We start from the raw sequence: 20,899 nt of genomic DNA on the forward strand, positions 1-20,899 counted from the left end.
ACTGGTTGGCACATACATTTTGAAAATCGAATTAACGGCGTAGATCTGACGACATTAACAAAACATCCTTAGCGTAACATATGTAACACGCATAACACTGGAATGGCCCCATAGATTGTATTGATGGTCTTATTTGAAAGTTTATACTTCCACGTTGGTTCTATTTCATTTACGAGTCATGCTGTTTTTGGTTTTTTATTTTTTCAATATTTTTTTTAATTCTCGTCCTTTCCATGAGTCCTGTAATTGTGCAACTTCAGAGGCGCATTTCTTTGTAATTTTCCCTTATTCTACAATAAAATCCTTTACACGAAAAAAAAAATCGTTGATTTATCGCACCTCTGAGAGGCGCAATTTGATTTTGAAAATTTTTTCCCCCAAATCGCCCACTGTGCGGCGCTGGTTTCTCTCCGATCGTGTGCGCGTTTTCCGATCCCCAGATAGGGCAGCTTTTGTCTGTCAACATAGCCACCGGAGTGAAAATACGCTTCGTCAGCACAGATGATTTTTCGAGGAAAATCTTCGTACATTTCGAGCTGCATAAGTTTGCATTACTTCCCAACGTTGTTCAAAAAGTAACTCATTTAACATAAAAAACCAATATATGGAGCACACGTCATAATGCTGTATTAGGCCTTTTTGCGTTCTAATGTTGTAACGAAAATAGAGGCACCTACAATTTTACGCCGGCTTCGAACGGTAAATGGTTGAAGTCAGACGCTTTTTTAAAGCAGAAACACTCTCTTAAGGTTGCCATTACCTGCCGAGGGGTGACCGCTGTCATAAAGAACATTTTATATTTTAGATATTTCTCGTACTAGGGACCGAACCCACGTCTCTCCCTCTAACCACTCAGCTACAGCTGGGCTTTTGTGTTTGCATTAAGATATCACAAATAATTTCAGTACCTAATTTTGTCTGCTGCAGCTAGTAAAGACGGCTTTGTTTGCCTCAAGGGCAGAGGGGGTGCTAAATCAAACGACGAAATTTGTGTTCGTTCTGAAGCTTTGCAGTAAATTCGGACGGTTGTACTTCACGCTTAGTGCAGATAGGACGCTAATTGCTTTGACAAATTCTTGGGCTCTGCAAATTGATTAAAGAACGCAACGTGTGCTCTGACTTGCGGCAGTACTATTTGTCCACTTGATCTATTTAATTTAATGGTTTATTATTATTTTGATCGAAATGGAAAATTACGCAGAAAAACGGAGATCTAAAATACAATCGCAAAAGCAAAGGAAAACGACAGAAAGTGGCGAAGTTACTGGAACCAGCATCCCACCGGTGTCAGGCGAATCTACAAACTATTCATCGCGTAATTTTTGTTTTTAATATATTTCCCATACAAGTTTGTAGATAAATTTTATTATCAGTGCTCGATATTTGCATAAGGTCCGAACTCAAAACATTTGGCTGAGTAAGACAACACTTCAGTTGCACTCTTCATGTTATCGCGACGATGTCGATCAGCCGACGGCCGGTTGGTTGCGCGACCCAGCTTCCGCGGGCCTAGATAAGCGCCAACGCCATCAAAGGGCGCTATCTTTCACAACTGAATGTAACTCATTTCGGTTGGCTGTAGAGGTGTAGACGAGCGCAAGGACAAGCTGGCTGGCAGGTCAACAGCATTAAAACGTAAAAACGGATATATAAATTGTTTAAACAGTCATCTGGTCATCTTACCGTTGTTGTATCAAAGTGTGTCAAGTGCATTTCACTTGTTCGTATTAGTTTTAATCTATCCTTTCGCGAAGTGATTGTTCTGGTGGGTTAAATAAATTTGCACAAAGTTCAAGGTAGTTTAAAGCCAACGTGAAGTGTGAAAACGGGTGGCGAGGCGCCGAAAATGACCAAAAATAAAAATTTAACCATTGAAGGTATGTAATCAACTAACCAGCGACCTCAGACACTCAGTCATATGGAATGTTATGAAGGTTCAACAATTTGTACCAAAAATTTCCCCCACATTAAATCCGCAATTTTGAATTCTTATAGTGCCGATGCAGAATCTTATAAGATACTTATAAAATGTCTAAATATGAGTTTTTAGAGGATATAATGACTTCTTTAAGAAGTTGTGCCCCACATTTCATACGTATTTCGGTAGGATTTTGCGATTTTTCAATCACTATACGTCGCAGCGCAAATAGCTTACACCAGTCTCAGTAGGCTTCCTAGTACATATTATTGTATGACTGAAAGTTGCATTTACATTTTACATTTGTTTCGAAGTACTTCTTGCGCGAACTACTTTTATTGATTGATATTCTCATTTTAAAGGATCCATACAAGCCGTTTGTTTTTTTTTTGCTCAACGCTTTTGTATGGCTACAAGTTTTGTCACCTTTACGATGCGATTTAACTGTCGGGGCGTGACATCCGACGATATATTTTTTTTTTTTAATTTTTAATGGTTATTTAAGGCAAATGATTGACACACATTTTTGCACAAAAATGTTTGAGAAAAGAGAAAAAGCATTCGATGAGGATTTGCTTGGGCTAAGCGTATGTCTTTTCTTGCGCAAAATGTCAGATGTTGTTCTGCACTCCTATTCAAATTTTTTTTTTCAAAACCAATAATTTTTAATAAAAAAATGTTTATTATAGCTTAAAATTTTTGTAACCAATAGAGGTATGTTTTACATAAACAGATTAATATAAGTTCACAAAAGTTGATATAAAACTATTCGTCGATTTAAAAAATTAACTTTTTACTGCCCGTATTTACTGCGCATGTTTTTTACGAGGGGAAAGCATCGTAAGCCTAACCCCGTTAGTATGAGACTGTAGCCCAAACTAAACCTACTACCGTTATGTACCGCTCGCCTCCCGGTATTACCGTCAAGCATTTCGTCGGGATAACATTTTGTGACTGCTAAAGTTATATGTAGATCTTATGAAGCACAAAAAATATGCGTACTTAAAATTTTGAATACCCACTCAAAATCTAGAATTAAGGTCTAAGGTTCATAGGTTGAACCATATACTTGTTCGTAACTTAATTTCCGTTTATCCGATGAAAACTATGACAGTGCGTATATGGTAATTGCGACCCTGAATACATGGAAGTCCTTGATTAATGCAAGTCTCTAAAGCAAAACATTTTAACCTGTATAAGTGCAATTTCAAAACAATTTAACCTCAATAACTACAACTTTCTTTGTTTGTGCATGCCACACACACAAATTTTTAATTTTTTTTGGTTCTCTCTGATTTACAAATATTCTGGAAAAACTAAGGAGTGGTGTTTCAGTTAAAGTGATTTGTGATGAGTTTATGATAAAAAAAATCACCTGGGAAACGGCAATTTTAAAACAGTGCGAGTACCCAAAAAGGATTTAGGCAAACGGTTTTCTTTTATGAGAAAGCACAATGTTCGGGAACAATATTAGTTAACAATTAACTAATATTCGCTAGTTATCCTTTCATTACTTATCAACGTGAAAATTTTTTTTGATTAAATTTTACATTAGTCTATTTGATGGTCTTTAGCAATGGTACGTGCGAAATTTTAGACATCTTGCTCAATAGTTGTGGTAAATAGACGATATTTTTGACGAAGAAGTATTTCAGGTGCGCGATTTGGTAAAAATTAAAAAACGCGTTGAGCAACCCCTAGACGACCACTGATTTCTCTCGAATTTTCAGCAACAAGATTTTTCTCGATGCATCTAAAGATTTTGATACATAGCACACAAATTTGGAAAAATCGTTTTTTTTTTTAATAAGTCTATTATACATGTTAAGATTTTCCATGTTTTAATATTTTTTGGGTACGAAATCACATTCTCCATCATTATAATCAGAATTATCTTGAACATTTGCGGTTAGCCAGCTAAATACGATCTGATAAAATGACTTATACTCTTCTATAATGCTATCTTGAACTTGCAATCATCTGGTTTTTAGGGCAACCTTCTACCCAGAAAAAGCTTCAAAGCCCAGATAATGTGTCTTTTTTGCCTTGCAAGAGTATGAAATTTTAAGAAATTAACACAAAATTTTCTAACCGTTTGCTTTTATTTTAGAATCGAACACGAAGAAAAAAGAAAACATTATTTGGTAAAAACGAAAACACCACTAATTGTGTACTATTACCTGACACTCTTAAATCGTAAACTTAAGCTGATGGAAGTGACAAAGCAGTTGTGAGCCTTTTATTAGTATGGATGAATGCTTAATAAGTCATTCAATAGATTGCTCGGCTATAATAGTTCCTTTTTTATATGACATATTTGTTGCCAACATTTTTTAAAGTCCCAAACATTTTCAGCGTTGAGCTTTTTGGCTGCAATGCTGAGCTGGAGCTCGAAAATAAACTAATGTATTGTTCTGAAACGTAAAACAATGAAAAACTCGCAAAATAGCTTTAGGCTTACGTGTCGCTATATTGGGTCGTGCTTATCTTGTTACCATCAGTGTATTTTTTTGTCACATTTGCCGCCCTAGGCGCGGACCTACTGGGTCTTAGGGCAAATCTGCCACTGGTTATTAGACAGCACGCTTGTGAACTATATGGACTTCTGTTCTGGAAAAAAGATAAGTATAGAAAGGATAACATTCCTAGCTTGCACAAATGTATCTGGGACGCACAAATTTCTTCATCTTCATCTTCGCCTAAGCGATTTTGGCCGATCCCAAAACAATACGTCAGCCGGTGCTCTTCTATGCCAACTGAGGCTTATTATAAATGCAAGGCGCGAATGCGCTAACTGTTTGTTTGATGACTGGAGATACTTCGTCTTGTCGTCGTTTACCACCAGACCCATTCGCTTTGCTTCCTTCTCCAACTTGGAAACGGCACAGCAGGCTTCGCGATTTTTGCTACCGATGATGTCGATGTGATCGGCATTCGCCAGAATTTTGCCAACGGATCTTATTATCCTCTCCTTGATTCATCTTGATTGGTGTCAAACGGCTCGGAGATGTACTTCCCAATTCTGACGGGCCTGGTGGTATTGCTCAACCTCATTTTACACAGCCATATTAGTTACCCGGGGATATCAAATTCAGAAATCGCGGTAGTTGGCACATATGGTGGGATCGCCTTTCTTGTGGATTGGGCAGAGCTCACTCCTTCATCATCGACTGGCGGTTCGAGCTCGTCTTGTCCACATCTTCCAGTGCTGCTACCATTCAGTATGGTGGAAAATGTTCCGTCCATAATTTAAGTACGTTCTGGACATCAGTCACTAGGTCGTCATTGTTGTTCTTACAAGAGATTGCCCTGAGATTGAAACTTTCCCTAAATCGCCTAACTCTCTGGTAAAATTTTCGGGCGTTTTTCCTGTCGTCCATCATTTAAATTTTTCGGCCTCTCTCTTCTTATTGCGGCAAATAAGTCTCGCTTCCCTCTTCAACTCCCTATAACGCTACCACATGGGTCGCGTTGCGCCCGATCGCAGAGTTGCCCTGTAGGTGGCGTCTTTTTTCTCTGCAGCTTCTTGACATTCATCATCGTACCAGTTGTTCTTTCAGGCTCGCTAAAATCTGACTACTGCTTCGGCGGCAGTACGTAATGAGCGGGAATGTGGTTCCACTACAAGCATATGTCGGTTTGTTGAAAATTGCTCTCTCAGAGCTGGTGTGAGAGTCGAGTGGCGAATAAATTAGGCGTCTATTGTCATTGCAGCTTTTCGACGTTGAGCTTTCCTTGCATTGTTGGGCGCACATGTTTTGCTGCTCACAAGCCGATGCGCATCTTGGATGCAACAAGATAGTGGTCGGAATCGATGATTGGCCCTAGGGGTGTACGTACGTCTATAACACTGCAAGCGTGCTTTCCGTCTATCACAAGGTAATAGATTCGGTGTATCGTTTTTCGATTTGGACACAGCCACGTAGCTTGATGGATATTTTTATGCTTGAACCTAGTACTGCATACTACCATGTTTCGGACCCGGGCGAAGTCGATGAGCCTACCCAATAAATATTGGGCTTGGTTAACAATGGGAAAATGATTGGAAAACAAATCTTTTTTCGAGTCTCACCTTCGAAAACGAATTTGCAATAGGTTAGTATTCGATTCGAGAACTAGGCCATTCTCCAGCAAAACGGAACCTTCGTTATCCAATGTATTTCTCCTTCGTTATGAATGTGAAATCCAGTCCATTATCAAATTAAAATTTTATTGTAAGAGAGTGATTGTCCCTTCGAGAATGGGCCTATTGGACATCGAAAGTCTCTTTCGAATGGTCGTCACAATGTTTTTTGGTTAAGTAAGTTACCGGACGTTACGTCGTGGTGACGCGAAAGATCTCTTCATTTCCCACCTTGGCAAATTGGCATGTTATTTATTTTTGGAAATCAATATTTTCTTATCCCTAGCTCTAGAAATAAAACTCAAAACGTAGTTCCGCAAATTTTTAAATGATACAAAACAACGATGAAAAGGTGGATTTTAAGATTGGGTCGTAGACTACGGATCCGTACACCGTTTATCTAGATAAGGATCCAAAATATTTTTATTTTTATAAAAAGAAGAATTCCAATTTTAACGGGGAAAAAATAAAAAAAGTGACAGATTTTTTGTGAATTTTTTTAAAATTGTATTAAAGTATTTTCTTTCGCAAAAAATCAAGCTACTGATAATGAAAATACATGGATAAGTAAACAAATTGTGAATAAGTGCAATAATTTTTTTTATAAAATAGGTTCAGGAAGTAATGTTAAAGCTCTTAGACTTATACTTGACTTGACTTAGCTAGAAACATAGAAGCGAATACTCTGCGTTTCATCTATTGCTTTTTCTCCTTTTTTTGTATCCTCAGCATTTGTATTTGTACACGCAAATTGTAAACGTTGATTTTGTTTTAGGTAAATGGGATACCAATTGCAAATGAAATAGATGTATGTACATATTTAAGCATATCAAAAAGTGATTGTTTTTATTTTATTTTCTGACTTTATTTGAACGCTGGTTTTGCGATTGCCATATGAATTCCATTTATACTAAAAATCATTTTTGCATGGCTCTCTTCGCACTTAGAAACTTAACTAAACTCTGAAATCAAAAGTCAATAGTTCTCCAAGTTTCTGAGTGAAATTGTTTTTTTTTTGGGCAACTACGCGATGCTTATTTTCGAGATATACAATGTCAAGTCAAGTCAAGTCTAAATCCTTGCATAACTGAGCTTTTCCTCATACCATGCCATATCGAACGTGGGCATGCTCGTACAATGCATATGAGTAACATTTTCCATGTTAAAGTTTGAATTTCTTTCATTCGCAATGCAAACTTAAAGATAAAATATCTCGGGAAAATGGCCTGTTCTGGAAAAATAGTGTACATCCGAACGTAAATTATGTTTACGTGTCTCGGCATTTTTTGTGTCATTTTAGCGTCCCTACAGTATAACTGAAATGTAACTTTCTTTAAATTACTTCAGTATCATGATTAATTACTGACTGTTTTTAAATATCTGTAAAATACAAACAATACATGTATATAAATTTTAAAGTTTGCGTTAAACTGTTCTTTAAACGAAACATTCGGGGCGAAGCCGGGTAACAATGTGGTCGGCTAGCAGTGAATAAAACCGTTAAAACCTATTTCAAATTAATATTCTAAGCTTTTTTTTAAACATGACACCAGCTACTTACTGAACCATAACTTTCCTCAGTCGATAGACGGTAGAAAGGTCTAATTTACATTTTTAGATTTCGAAAAGACATTCTATCTTTCCAAACTGTTCGCAAAATTTGCTAATTGCAAAAAGCGTAAGCGTTGCAAAACCCTTTTTTTATGTCCAGCTGTAAGCATAGAGAAACTACGACATGTTTTCGCCGAATCACGAACCGCGTAATCAAGTCTTATTTTTTTATTATATGTACAGCCATATTTCTATGCAATCCTGCAGCGATTGTGACCGCTAAATCCAACACTGCAGTTGTGATGCTGTTACTTTTTTGATAAATTTATGACAATGAAGTGTCGTATGTGACAGCCTTTCACGCGTACACTGCCTCACGCTTACTTATGTACGTAGGTGTGAGTAGAATTAAAATTAGATTAAGAAAAGTGTGTAGAAAAGATAAGTATTGATTTACCCAAAATTACTTAGCCAAAAATGCGCAAAAATTGTCCTAATTTATTTTTATCTAAACGCCTTTGTAGATGTTTTACTACTTTATATAATTTAGGAACTGTGTATAAATAACAGGGCGTTTGCTTTGAGTGTGTTTTGCCCCACGACTGTTTACATAATTTAGATAATCAGATTATGCGGACACTAGGTTTTCTAAACTATAGCAGGAGCAACTTTGCCAACTTTTAGAGCATCCGAAAAGTCTATTTGTTTTAACATGCCAATCGAAGATTTTCTCGAAATAAGCGATTTTAGAGAATCGATTCAAAATTTTCGGAATCTATCGAGAGTCGATTCTGAGAACACGATTATCTTATGTTTCACACAAATATACATATATCGATGGTTTCTTGCGATGTATTTTTTCCCCATGCATCGAAACATCAATAATTTATCGATGTTACTCCCAACGTTTGCATCGCAAATTGGCGTCGCAGTAGTTCGGTAGCTTCGCATACACGACTTGTACGTGAAAGCCGAACGGCTTCTTGAGGCTGACGAATTAATGACGGGGAACGCAAAACAATCCAGCCATTCGAGTAAAATTTTTTTACATATTGAAACAGACATGGTAATGAAAAAAAAAAAATCTTTTAACTCTTCTAACCTTCTTTCATTTGCTAAGAAAAAAATATCTGACATTAGAGCGCTAATTTACTTCCACGCGTGAGAAACAAAATTTAAAATTGTTGCGCTGTGTTATTATTTCGGGTTTTTTTCATATAATTGTGTGTAATTTTCCAAAAAAAATATATAAAAAAATTATTTTTCCTTCGTTATATATGAGTAAAATTCTTTATTAATTCACATGTGTATTATTATCTCCCTCAAACTATTCAATTACTCTCGCTACTGAGGTTGTATCGTTTTTTACCAAGCACACAACGATAAGTTCTTTTTTACTTGGAAAAAATCCCCGAAAAAGCTCCCAATTAAGCAAAGCATAGAGTAATAATTATCTTTATCAATTATAATTGATGGAATATCAAGTTCAGTGTCAGAATTACAGACAAAAAACTCCGCAAATATATAAACCATTTTGTTATTTATAAAAAGATTATATGTGGTACATAATAAATAATAAGGTTCAGACAGCATTTAGAAGATAATTTCACGATCTTGACCATAGTCGACTTAGGCCATAGTCCACCGCTCAGCCGTTCATTGCGTGGCCTCGGCATTAATGTTAACACCAAAAAAGCTGAAAAATTATTTTGAGTTATAAAATTTTGAAGATTGAGGCTGGTTTTCACTATGTCAAATTCAGTGACATTTGTCGGCAAATAAGTGAAAACACATTGTCAAAGTGGATTAGAAAGCGATTTATCGATTGATTTCAATCAGGATAGGTCATGTGCTGCTAAATCGGCTTCTGTCAGTTTTTAGCCCATAACATCGGTAAAGGTATAGATAAAGGAGATAAAGTTGTGTCAAAATATGTCGGCGAATGAAAACCAGTCTTTAGTCACAATTCTTCCGCCTTCAGAAAAAAACTATATGTGACACGTAAGTGAAAAGGGACCTACGCTCAGAAAAAAAGATTTCGAGAAAAACGACTTTGAAGTTTACCAAGCTGATTTTGATGCTTCTGAACGCTTTTTAATGGATTGAAACTCGTTACTCGAGGGTTTCGCTTGAAACTCGTTAGCCGGGGGTTTTTGGTGTCGCTTATTACGAATCCGATGTTAGTTTTTAAAAATTCAAAATGGCGGATCCAATATGGCGGAAAAAATTTAAAATTTGTTCGGATTCATGTGAAACTCAAAACTGTCTTTGACACCGTAAACGAGGTAAGTGATTACGAATCCGATGTTAGTTTTTAAAAATTCAAAATGGCGGATCCAATATGGCGGAAAAAATTTAAAATTTGTTCGGATTCATGTGAAACTCAAAACTGTCTTTGACACCGTAAACGAGGTAAGTGATTACGAATCCGATGTTCGAAGACCCCCGAGTAGCGAGTTTCAAGCGAATTTGATTAATTTCAGAATAGTTTGTCAGATTTGATTTTCTTGTACTTTTTTTGTGAAAGTACCTAACTTTGAAGTGAAATTGTAAAAAAAACGAATGCAGCTAGAAAGCTGCTGTTTATTGCATTGGAAAGAGTGGCCCGTTTACTATGAGGGTCCATGAAAAAGTGAAAACCGATTTTTTCTGACCGTAGGTCCCTTTTAACTTTNCTTGTACTTTTTTTGTGAAAGTACCTAACTTTGAAGTGAAATTGTAAAAAAAACGAATGCAGCTAGAAAGCTGCTGTTTATTGCATTGGAAAGAGTGGCCCGTTTACTATGAGGGTCCATGAAAAAGTGAAAACCGATTTTTTCTGACCGTAGGTCCCTTTTAACTTTACGTGTCACATATTCGGAAAAAGGATTGGTGTGAGATGCTTTCGCGACTGAAGATGTCTGCTGGGCATAGTTTCTAAGTAGTTACGCATTATTAATTCACGGTAAAGTTATGGCAACTAATGGATGAGTCGAAAGATGCTAACAAAACTTCCAAGAATGCGACAATATATGAGCAAAATACAATACAATCACTTAGTGAGAATACGAAGCTTGCCGATTTATACATATACATACCTATACATACATACATGCATGAGTACATAGATAATTTTTCGAAGAGTAATGATATGTATAACAATTTATGGGTAAAAAAATATAGGGCACTCTCTGTCAAGGGGATAACACCTATTTTCCTTTGGTGGTGTTGGTTATTGCCTTTAGTATCAAATATCGAATGGTCTTTTTGGAAATAGTCTTGATGGCGGACCAATTTGGCGGCTAGAAGTTTTCGATCTCACTCAAAGACGATAGCTTTATCAAGCTTAAGCTTACGTAACTTATCATAAAGCATGAATATGATATATTTTTCTTCACCCTGGTCTTTAAAAAAAACTACGACAAAATAGGTTTTCATGACTCACCTGAGAAAACTTGCCCTTTAAGCCAGAAAAGCAACGCTTTTACGTATGTACTCGTATCATTTGAAGAGCTTTTCACCTACACATTGATATTCCTGTTCTATTACCTGGCTCACAAATTTAAGTAATTGCTTCATGCGAAATAATTCCAGCTTCAGAAGCTATGTACTAATTTAAAATAAATATTCGCGCTCATTTGCTTTCCGCTACTTATCTCACTGTACCATACTGAGAATAGAGTCCGGCTTTGCTTTGGCTTTATCTTCTGATTTTATCGAATTTTGCAAACAGTTGAAAAATGAGATTCTTCAGAAAAAGTACATTTCGTCTGCCACAATTGATGAATTTCAATTCGCTAAGTGCTAGTGCATTCACTGAAAGTTCTACAACAACAACATCACCTGTTCTAGAGGGTGATGGGTTGACGGTATATAGTACTGGTGACAAGCCACCGCAGATTGTTTTAGACAACGACAGCATTCACAAAGCCGATATTGCGGTGGAGGCTAAACGTAAATATTGTTTTTGACACGCGCGCTTTTACTAGCTGAACGCTTTTTGCGTGCATAAATAACAGATATTTGTCATTAAAAGAAAGTTAAATTTAAAACAGAAAAAATCTAAGAATCTAAATAAATAAGTAAAAAGTATACTTTTAATTCGCTGAATAAAGTTGTAATACACAGTCTTTATATTTCGTGTCGCCTAACAGCTTAATTTTTTATTTTTCTTGCAGCTCTAGAGGAGCTAGAGCCAATAAAAAATGGCGAACTCCTTGATACCAAATTGACAATCGACGCTGCCAAGTATGAGCAACCGCCAGAGAAACATTGGATTTATCGACGTTTATATATTTTGAATTGGCTGCAGAAATACGATCGTGAAACAGCTATATCCGATTTAATTGCCGGCATCACATTGGGTCTCACTATTATACCACAGAGTATCGCTTATGCGGCATTGGCCGGACTCTCTTCAGAATATGGTTTATACTCGGCTATCATTGGTAAGTATCTACCTGTGTGTGGCCAAAACTAAGGGATGTAATGCACTTAGCTTAAAAGTGATCCCTTCTTTGATATCGGGCTAGCAAGTGCAATCGCATAAGCATTTTTCTTAATTTTGTCCAAATTTGTAAGCTTACTAAATCAAACCCATAAGGTAGATCGTGTCTGCGTCAACCTACGTATACGCTATGTCGTTGACTGTTTGAGCTTTAAGAACTGCAATTTGTGTCCTTTTTTCCAAAGTGCAAATCTCCAATAGTTCCTTTTGAAAATCTGATCAGTTAATGGCATTTGGAAAATTAATTTAAACGTATTAGTTAGACATTATCTGATAGCCTGCAGTGGTGATCTCGAGGCGGACCGAGTTCGACAACAAAAATTTTAATGACTTTTCTCAAGGTGTTGAAAATTGGTAATAAACGCAGTAATCTTCTTTCTTATGTATTTACATTTTACATTTAGTTTAACTTACATTACTTTACGGTTAGAAGAAACTATGAATTAAAGTACAGCGTGGCGACAAATAACTGCAGTTTTTAAATTTGAATCCTTATTCGCATTTGCCAGCAGTGTAAACTTTGAGAGAAAAGTTCATTTGGCACGCAGGTCTTCGTTAGTTAATTTATTTATCTTCTGTAACCATAGGCAAATTTTCTCAATTTTGAGTCCCTTATACTCCTTTTTTGTCCAACATAAGGCCTCATACTCACAAATCGAATAAACTCTGAACTAATGACTAGGACGGCCATTCATTCGACCTACAGTTCTTTTCTTTTTTGTATTTTTTTATACAAAGCCTAAGAAAAAATACACCTGAAAAACACTTGCGTGCCAAGTGAACTTCTCTCTCAAAGTTTAAACTGCTGGCAAATGCAAATAAGGATTAAAATTTAATAACTAATTAATACAACTAAAGTAAAATCTGTGGAAAATTAACAATAAAATACCTTTTTCGCAAAATCTATAAAGGACCCTTTTATTTCTCAAAAAAAAAACCGGGGTAACAGTTACTCGTCGCCACGCTGTAAATAGATTACAATTTTTACTTATTTCTTAACTGAAGTAATCCTTCCGTAGACTTCTAATAATCCAACTTGGAACTTATTGTAGGACCTCGTTGATATCATTAATGTATCTACCACCCTCATACATACGTACCTACCATATCATCGGTATTTTTGCTAGTCTAGAACACACACCCGATCAGTCGAAACGTCTTCATTTTTTTTATGAAACAATAGTTCATTATATTCTATGAAGTGGCGCACTCTATAAAAACAAAAACAAATAAATGCATAAAGTGATTTTATATACCCGTTGGATTTCCATAGAAACAGTTTTTGAAAAAAAAAATCGCTGGTATGAATAACCTATTCAGAGAACTACTTATTTGCAACTTTGCGAACATGACGACCTTTTGAAGAACTTAAGTTATATATTTAATTTTTCAAACACAGTCAATTCAATACTTAAACAAGTGCAATTCGTTGTTTTGTTAGATTGCAATATGGGCGTTTAGGTCTAGTTAGCCCGATAACTAGGTAAGCGACGACAGGAATGATCAATAAAGCAACGATGAAAACGACAAAAAAGGAAAAGTTAAATTTACCGCGCTTGTGTCCTCCCTTTCCTCAAACGCTGAGCGTTATTTTTTGACTTTTGTTTTTCCTCGCTTCTGCTAAACTTTACTTTACTTTATTGAAATTCTAATGTTTTTTATCGACGCTTTACTGATCGCTTTTGTCATCAATCGACTGCAATCCAAGACTAATATGTACTTTGATTTGTTATTTTAATTTTTGTTTTTTAGGCCAAATCTTCTATGCTTTATTCGGCACAATTCCACAAGTATCAATTGGACCTACCAGTTTGATGTCGCTGATGGTGTTGCAGTTCGTTGGCGATCGTCCTGTACAATTTGTGGTTGTACTCTCCTTTTTAGCGGGTCTTGTAGAGTTTCTAATGGGCGCCTTTCAATTGGGTAAGTATTGAATCTAAGTATGGCGGCATATACTTATGTTAACATAAGTAATGCATTGATTTTCACGTCTATTTCAAATCATTTTTTATAAACAAAGATCTCTACAAATTACTAAATTTTGTTATGTTATAAAAAATCTGCGTACACGATTTGTATGCCAAATATAAAGTATGAATAATTTGGTTCGAGTAAAAATTTTCGCAAAAAATTAGCTTTTGAAAACTTCCTAATTTTATTCTCATTATTCACTTCTATTTGCCAATGTCTGGCTGACTATTTTTCATACCTAGTAAATTGTGTAAGTTTCCAAGTAGAGCCTAGGCACATTGATTTATGTACATATTTGCAAAATTAAAAATGGCATTCCGGAAATTGAGTTATTAGTACTTTTATTTGTTGTTGGGTTTCAATAAATTTTTACCTCACTATACAATGAATGTGATGTTAAAATAGTAGACATATTAACAGCTAAACAATTGTACAAACAATAAAATTTTACAAATAGCCGCTAATTGTTTATTTTATGAGTTATGATGATAGCAATTCACTTGTGTTTGTATGCATATACATATGTATATATGTATGTATGTATCATTGTTTACTTCGAATAACTTTGGAAAATCGTAAATAAGAGCGTGAATAAAATAAGTGAGAAGCATTCGAAATGTTATGATACATGGGAATCCCGAATTTAATTTGAATAAATAAACTATATACACTTATAATGAGACTGTGTTACCGCATGTACAGACAAGAAGGAAAACAGTATCAAACATGTTAAAATAATGAAAAGAAATCCAGATTACAAACCCTGTGAAATAATTATTTAGAATCTGAATTAAACCCACTAAATACATTAGTCAAAATAAAAAAATCCCGCAATGCGGCCGGCATAAGACACAAATTTTAGCGATTGGTATAAATAGTAAGGATCCTCCATGAATCCAACCTCTCTAGGCCAATTGTAAGGGGTGCCGCCGCGAGCCTTTAGTTTCCCCATGGGAATTACATGCATGTAAGAAAGTGAATTCTTTCATTTTGAGGTCAATATAATTTTCTAGGATCAATGAAAACGCAACTAAAAGAATACTATAAGAATACATTGATTAAGTATTACGAGCATGATTCCTTAAATTCCAAAGAAAAAAATCGTATATACTAGATTTGACCCAAATAGGACAAGGGATTAAAAAAGTATAATTTAGGAATTTAAATAACCTGAGCCTGCACAGTTCTTAAATGGCATGTAAGCTTTTAAAAGCTTTCTAATTATTATTACAGTTTCGAGCGTTTCCCTTGATCCTAGAAAATTATATTGACCTCAAAAGGAAAGAACTCATTTTCATACATGTAATTCCTATGGGAAAACTAAAGGCTCGCGGCGGGATTTTTTTTTTTTATTCTATACAATTATTTCGCAGGGTTTGGAATCGGGATTTCTTTTCACTATTTTAATACTCTTGATGCTGTATTCCTTGTTGTCTGTACATGTGGCATGCGGTATTCTGACGTGGTCTAATATACATATATACTTACTTATGTACATATATATGTATATCCATATGATAGAATAGTCATATACTAACTAAGCGTATTTGGCTTCACCTCATCATGTTTTACTTGAGGCTTTCTAAGGATTTATTGAGATTACTTTTTTGGTAATTTCCGGATTTTTTCTGAAAAGTTTTTCTTATGAATCTTAGATCATAATAATGGTCATTCATTTGAATAGCTGGCAGAACTAGAGAAACGATTAGATTGTAACCTTCCTTCAAAAGATCTTAAGAAAAACTAAGATTATCAAGAGAAATTGTTTCTGTATAACCCTGCATCCGAAACGGGCACTGATGTAAGATCAGGTCTATTCTTCGAGATAACTGAGACGATTATCAACCTCTCATATAAACTACCTTTTCCAGCTTATTCTGCGTTATAGAGGTAGATCCAAACCTTAGGCGATAAAATATATAATCTCAGTTAGCCCATTAGTAAATATAGAGCCGAAATCATAAGTATAGCTAGTAAATAATCCTTTACTTGAATGTTTCTTTTTATCGCAGATTAAATGAATTTCCGAAATGTTTTGACAGCGTAATACCGAATCCGATTTGTCTCCGAACCAAATTTTACAAGATTTGACGAAAAGTTGTTCTTAAACACATCAACGTCTCAAAAGTGATTGCAAAAACTTACATACTGTTTTTGAAATATTTTTGGGAATTATAAATTCAAAGTTAAATGCACATTTTAATCTTCCTCAATTGATTTATTTTGAAACGAATTCCCATCATCCATTGTTAAGTTTGGTTTTTGTTTTTTTCGCAAAATAGATATTTCAATGTTTAGGTTTTCTGAACATACGTACGTACTATATCATTATTTTTTTTCAAATTTTCTCACCAGGTTTCATCGTGAATTTCATTCCAACACCCGTGACGAAAGCTTTCACCAGCGCTACCGCTGTCATTGTGGCTGCTGTGCAAGTAAAAAATTTATTAGGCATAAAAACGAAAGGTGTACCATCAATTGAAGTACTGTTCAGGAGCATACGTTACTCGGATACCCTACTGGGCTTGGTATGCCTGACGGCATTACTTTCACTAAGAGTAAGTACAGTCCCACCCGTGTGCCATGTAGCTGCATTATTATCCCAAATGCAACTTTCTCTTTTCTTCACAGCAACTATCTCACATCAATTTTAAAAAGAATACTCCAACCACACGCATACTTAAGAGATTGCTTTGGTATATCAGCATCTCACGCAATGCTCTAGTTGTGTTCCTCTGCAGTTTGGGCACATTCCTTTGGGTAAAACAACGCTCCGCGGAGGCAATTCCATATGCACTCACCGCAAAGGTGAATTCCGCTCAACTGGAATTGCATTTGCCTCCATTCGCCTTCGACTACAAAAACACTACCTATATGTTTTCTGACATCGTTAGCGAATTGGGCAGCGGCATTATTGTGGTGCCGATTGTGGCCATATTAGCAAACGTGGCTATTGCAAAAGCATTCGGTTAGTTCAGTAAAAAAAAAACTTTAATCAAAATATAATTTATTTGTTATAAAATTTATGTCTTTTTCGTAATCGGCAGTGAAGGACAATCGCTTGGAGGCTTCGCAGGAAATGCTTACACTTGGCATTTGTAACTTGGCTGGTTCATTCTTCAACTGTATACCAACTTGTGGCGCATTCACGCGTTCCGCTGTCAGTCAAGCCAGTGGTGTGCGTACTCCGATTTGTGGTATTTACACAGGTTAGTTGTAGGAGGAAGAAATGTTTAAAACTGAAAATATTTTACGGTCTTACATATATTTTTTTTATAGCTTTAATGGTATACCTGGCACTCACCATACTCACTCCCTACTTTGGGTATATACCAAAGTCGTCGATTTCTGCGGTACTCATTGCTGCTGTCGTGTTTATGGTGAGTTAATACTCGTTTTTGATTTACCCTGTTACCGTCTAAGTACCAAACTCACCGGTTTGAGCGCGGAACTCCAGGTTCGTTACGAGCCTAACGCAGTTCGTTGAAAAGTTGCATCAACTTGGAACAGTCATCTGTGTTATTTTAAGATAAGATGCAAGAAACCACCTTAGTGAGGTCTGTTTGTACCCTCCGCCTCTAACCTTCTTCTCACCTTTTTTTTTGGTGTATCTCTACAATGGCCGTATTAACTGCATTCCAAGCATTTTTTGAGCTCAACACGATATCAACTAGGTTGTCTGCTCGCGGTGGGTCAACAATAAATGATGCTGTATTGTCTCTATTTGCCTCAAAACGTGGGAAGACAAACATGATGTTTTCCGCCTCGTCCACCTCTTGACCCCTTGGACATAAGGGAAAGTCATCCAGACCGAAGCGATGTCAAAATTAATATCGGTTTATAAATCTTTATTCGTTAAGAGAGAATTTGGAGCAACGCTTAAAATGAAAACTGGAGAATAATTAAGTTAATCTGGCTGGATGTGCCACATATTGATCGTTTAGTGTCCAGAGGTACCAGACGAAGAGTAGATTTCAAGAGGCGTCTTTTACGATGCCAACGCCTTTACTGAGTCTAACGGGTGCTTGGAGTATCTTTAAGTTTTCCTAAGTAGCCATTAGGTACTTAAGATGGGTTCTTGTTTAAAATCTAAGGTACGAGAATTTATATTTGATTGAAGATTTTTTGTAAACAGATCGCTGAAACGGCTTTACATCAGAAAACTTGCTTTACTATCATTTATTATAACATTTAAACGCTCTCAAGTAGGAGAGGAAACTTGAGCACACATTTAAAAGAGTATTTTTTAAGGCTCTCTGACTTAAAACCAACGTATTGCGAACGTCTGGGTCAATTAAATCAAAAGCAATTTTATTGGTACTAAATTAGGAGACTTTCGTTTTTTGAAGCTAAAAAACTTAGATGTACTATGAGGTACCTTCATACGCAAGCTACATCGACCCTACTCACATAAACTCCCACAGCCTTTCAATGTAACAAATACCATTCATTTTCCATATGCTGTTGTCTTTCAGATTGACTTCTCACCCATTAAAACCCTCTGGAATAGCAACAAAAAGGATTTCTTCAGTTGGGTTGGATGTTTCATTGTTTGTCTCTTTGCTGGCGTGCAAACGGGTCTATGCTTTGGCATCGTGCTTAACATCGTATTCGTATTTCTACGATTGGGTAATCCTAAAGTGGATGTAACGCTGATGGAGGTAAGTGGAAACGAAGAAACTTTGATAGCTTCGTAGAAAACAAAATGGATATTAATACATAAACTGGTTCCTCTGTACTCATGATTTAGATCGAAAGCCGCAACTACATATTCGTCAGTCCCACTACCGATGTCTACTATTCGGGTATTGAATATATACGCGATAAAATCAACGATGCTTGTCTGCTGTATCGAGATGATTTCCCAGTTGTATTGGACTGCCGTCGTTTCGTCCAATTCGATGCCACCTTCGTCGATGTCATCAATGCTTTGGCTAAAGAGTTGGAGGGTCGTAATGTGCTATTAGTGCTGTACGGTATGAACGAGGATTTGCTGCAGCTAATGCATAAATCCAGTAATATCAATTTTTGTGACGGCAGACGCATTTGTTCTGATGATATAACGCCAAAGAAACCAGAATTTGACGGTAATGGAAAATAAATACATAGATGGAAACAAGATATAAAATGCACTGACTTTATACCAAATATCGATAGAAAACAAGAGGAAATAGGTGAAAAAGTCCTTCGAGTACATGCTGGTATACATAAAAGTGATTTCAACGCGTACCTCATCACCGAAAAAATTGTGCGACTATTTCATTTACGTAGGCACACTCTTTCAACAAATCTAACCCAGGCAGATTATACCGTAAATATTAATGATACAGAAAATTTAAATATTTACTAGCACAGTCGTATGCATGTTTACGTATGTTTATAAGTAAATAGTTTGTACTAAAAGTACGCAGTAAGAATGAATTCGTTTTATTTTTTTGTTGAGAATTCCTAGCAATGACATTGTAAATTAGTTTGTAAATAAGCCGCGCTGCGTGGCACGTCGTTATTTTCTTAGTTATATGTACATACATACATACGTAGATATATTTATAAACGCTTCTTGGTAACGAGCACCTTTATAGTTATATACATATGTACATATTCATAGATAATTTTTTAGACAACTTGTTACAAAACCATATCTACATATTATTTAATACGAATAAAGTACATACATACATATTTATATGAATGTATACGCGCTACTAGTTAAAACGATAAACAAATACAAATGAATAAATCTTATTTTTATCTGAGTATAAATATGTACACATATGCAGATTAGGGTTATGACTTTTTTGCCCTTTTTGATTTTTAGTGCGGACGATAGAATAAAACGCCGTTATTTCTCGGAGACTTAAAAGGACATCTCTCACGCCTAGGGGCATTTACAACCGACTTCACTTTTTCTCAGATAACTTATGCATATCTTCACTTGAAAGCATCAAAGATTTTGTTCTTATTTCGGAAAACAATCGGGTTTAAAGAAATGTGAAGCACATAACAATGGACATTTCCATCAACGTGACCATCGTACACATTCAAATTTAAAAAAGCCGTAATTTAAAACTTTTTGCTTTTATTTAGACAATAGGCTTAGCTTAATGCTCTTAATTATCCCTAAAATTGGTGGTCAAGTTGATTTTGATAATTTTTCGTTGTCAAGATAATTGCAAAAAAGCTTGTAAAAAACAAAGCATCGCACGGCACAAAAACTCAGGGATGGAAAATAATCATTATTTTTAAGTTTTAACCAATAAAATCAACAAGTTGTAATCGTCATAAAACAATTTTAACTATATTCACGCCTTGGTGTTCGTACGTCCCACTGTAATTTACAATGATTTTTATTTTTCGAGTTTAACCAATAAATATCAAAAATAATAATTAATATTCGAGTTTTAATTTTTCGCTCAAAGGTAATTATTATTACTTGATTTTTTTTTTTTTGCTCAAGGATAATAATTACACTGTGAGACAAATGGTAGGGGTCAGTGATTGGGAAGGGTTCAAACTACCGGGGAAAGTTATATCGGTAAAAAAGAAGTTATACGTGTCCCGGCGTTTCGCTGGGTCACGTCTAGGAATCGAGATATATCGATTTGAAGTTAGTAACTATCATATAGGGGAAATTGTCACCTTTGGTGGTCTTTTTTTTTGACATAACTCGAGAACCACTAGTCCCATTTTGCTCAAACAAAAAAAAAATTAAAAATTACAATTCCTTTAATCTGTTCATATAACGTTTTTCTTATAATCAACAGTTTTGCCGGTAAAAATAAATGTATAAAGAAAAAAATATTTTTTGCCTAAAATATTAAATTTTTTTATTTTTTAAATTCATAAAAAA

At 35.6% G+C, this 20,899-nt stretch overlaps 1 protein-coding gene across 2 annotated transcripts; it reads left to right on the forward strand.

Annotated features, from left to right (window-relative positions):
* The first annotated feature begins 1,682 nt into the window (after positions 1 to 1,682).
* On the forward strand, positions 1,683 to 19,735 carry LOC108368499 (sodium-independent sulfate anion transporter). 2 transcript variants are annotated; one of them, XM_017623347.1, is made up of 10 exons: positions 1,683 to 1,877; positions 11,750 to 12,019; positions 13,831 to 14,001; positions 16,405 to 16,607; positions 16,681 to 17,017; positions 17,097 to 17,258; positions 17,329 to 17,429; positions 18,525 to 18,710; positions 18,800 to 19,136; positions 19,207 to 19,735. In XM_017623347.1, the coding sequence occupies exons 1-10, from the start codon at positions 1,847 to 1,849 to the stop codon at positions 19,221 to 19,223; spliced, it is 1,815 nt and encodes a 604-aa protein (XP_017478836.1). In that variant the 5' UTR covers positions 1,683 to 1,846; the 3' UTR covers positions 19,224 to 19,735. The 2 variants fall into 2 exon arrangements, with proteins under 2 accessions (XP_017478836.1, XP_017478835.1); XM_017623346.1 differs by lacking the exon at positions 1,683 to 1,877 and adding an exon at positions 11,291 to 11,525.
* Positions 19,736 to 20,899: the final 1,164 nt, after the last annotated feature.

The sequence above is a fragment of the Rhagoletis zephyria genome, unplaced genomic scaffold, assembly GCF_001687245.7.
Source record: "Rhagoletis zephyria isolate East Lansing unplaced genomic scaffold, Rhagoletis_zephyria_1.1 Rzeph_scaffold_03149, whole genome shotgun sequence".
Classification (NCBI taxonomy): Eukaryota; Metazoa; Arthropoda; class Insecta; order Diptera; family Tephritidae; genus Rhagoletis; species Rhagoletis zephyria.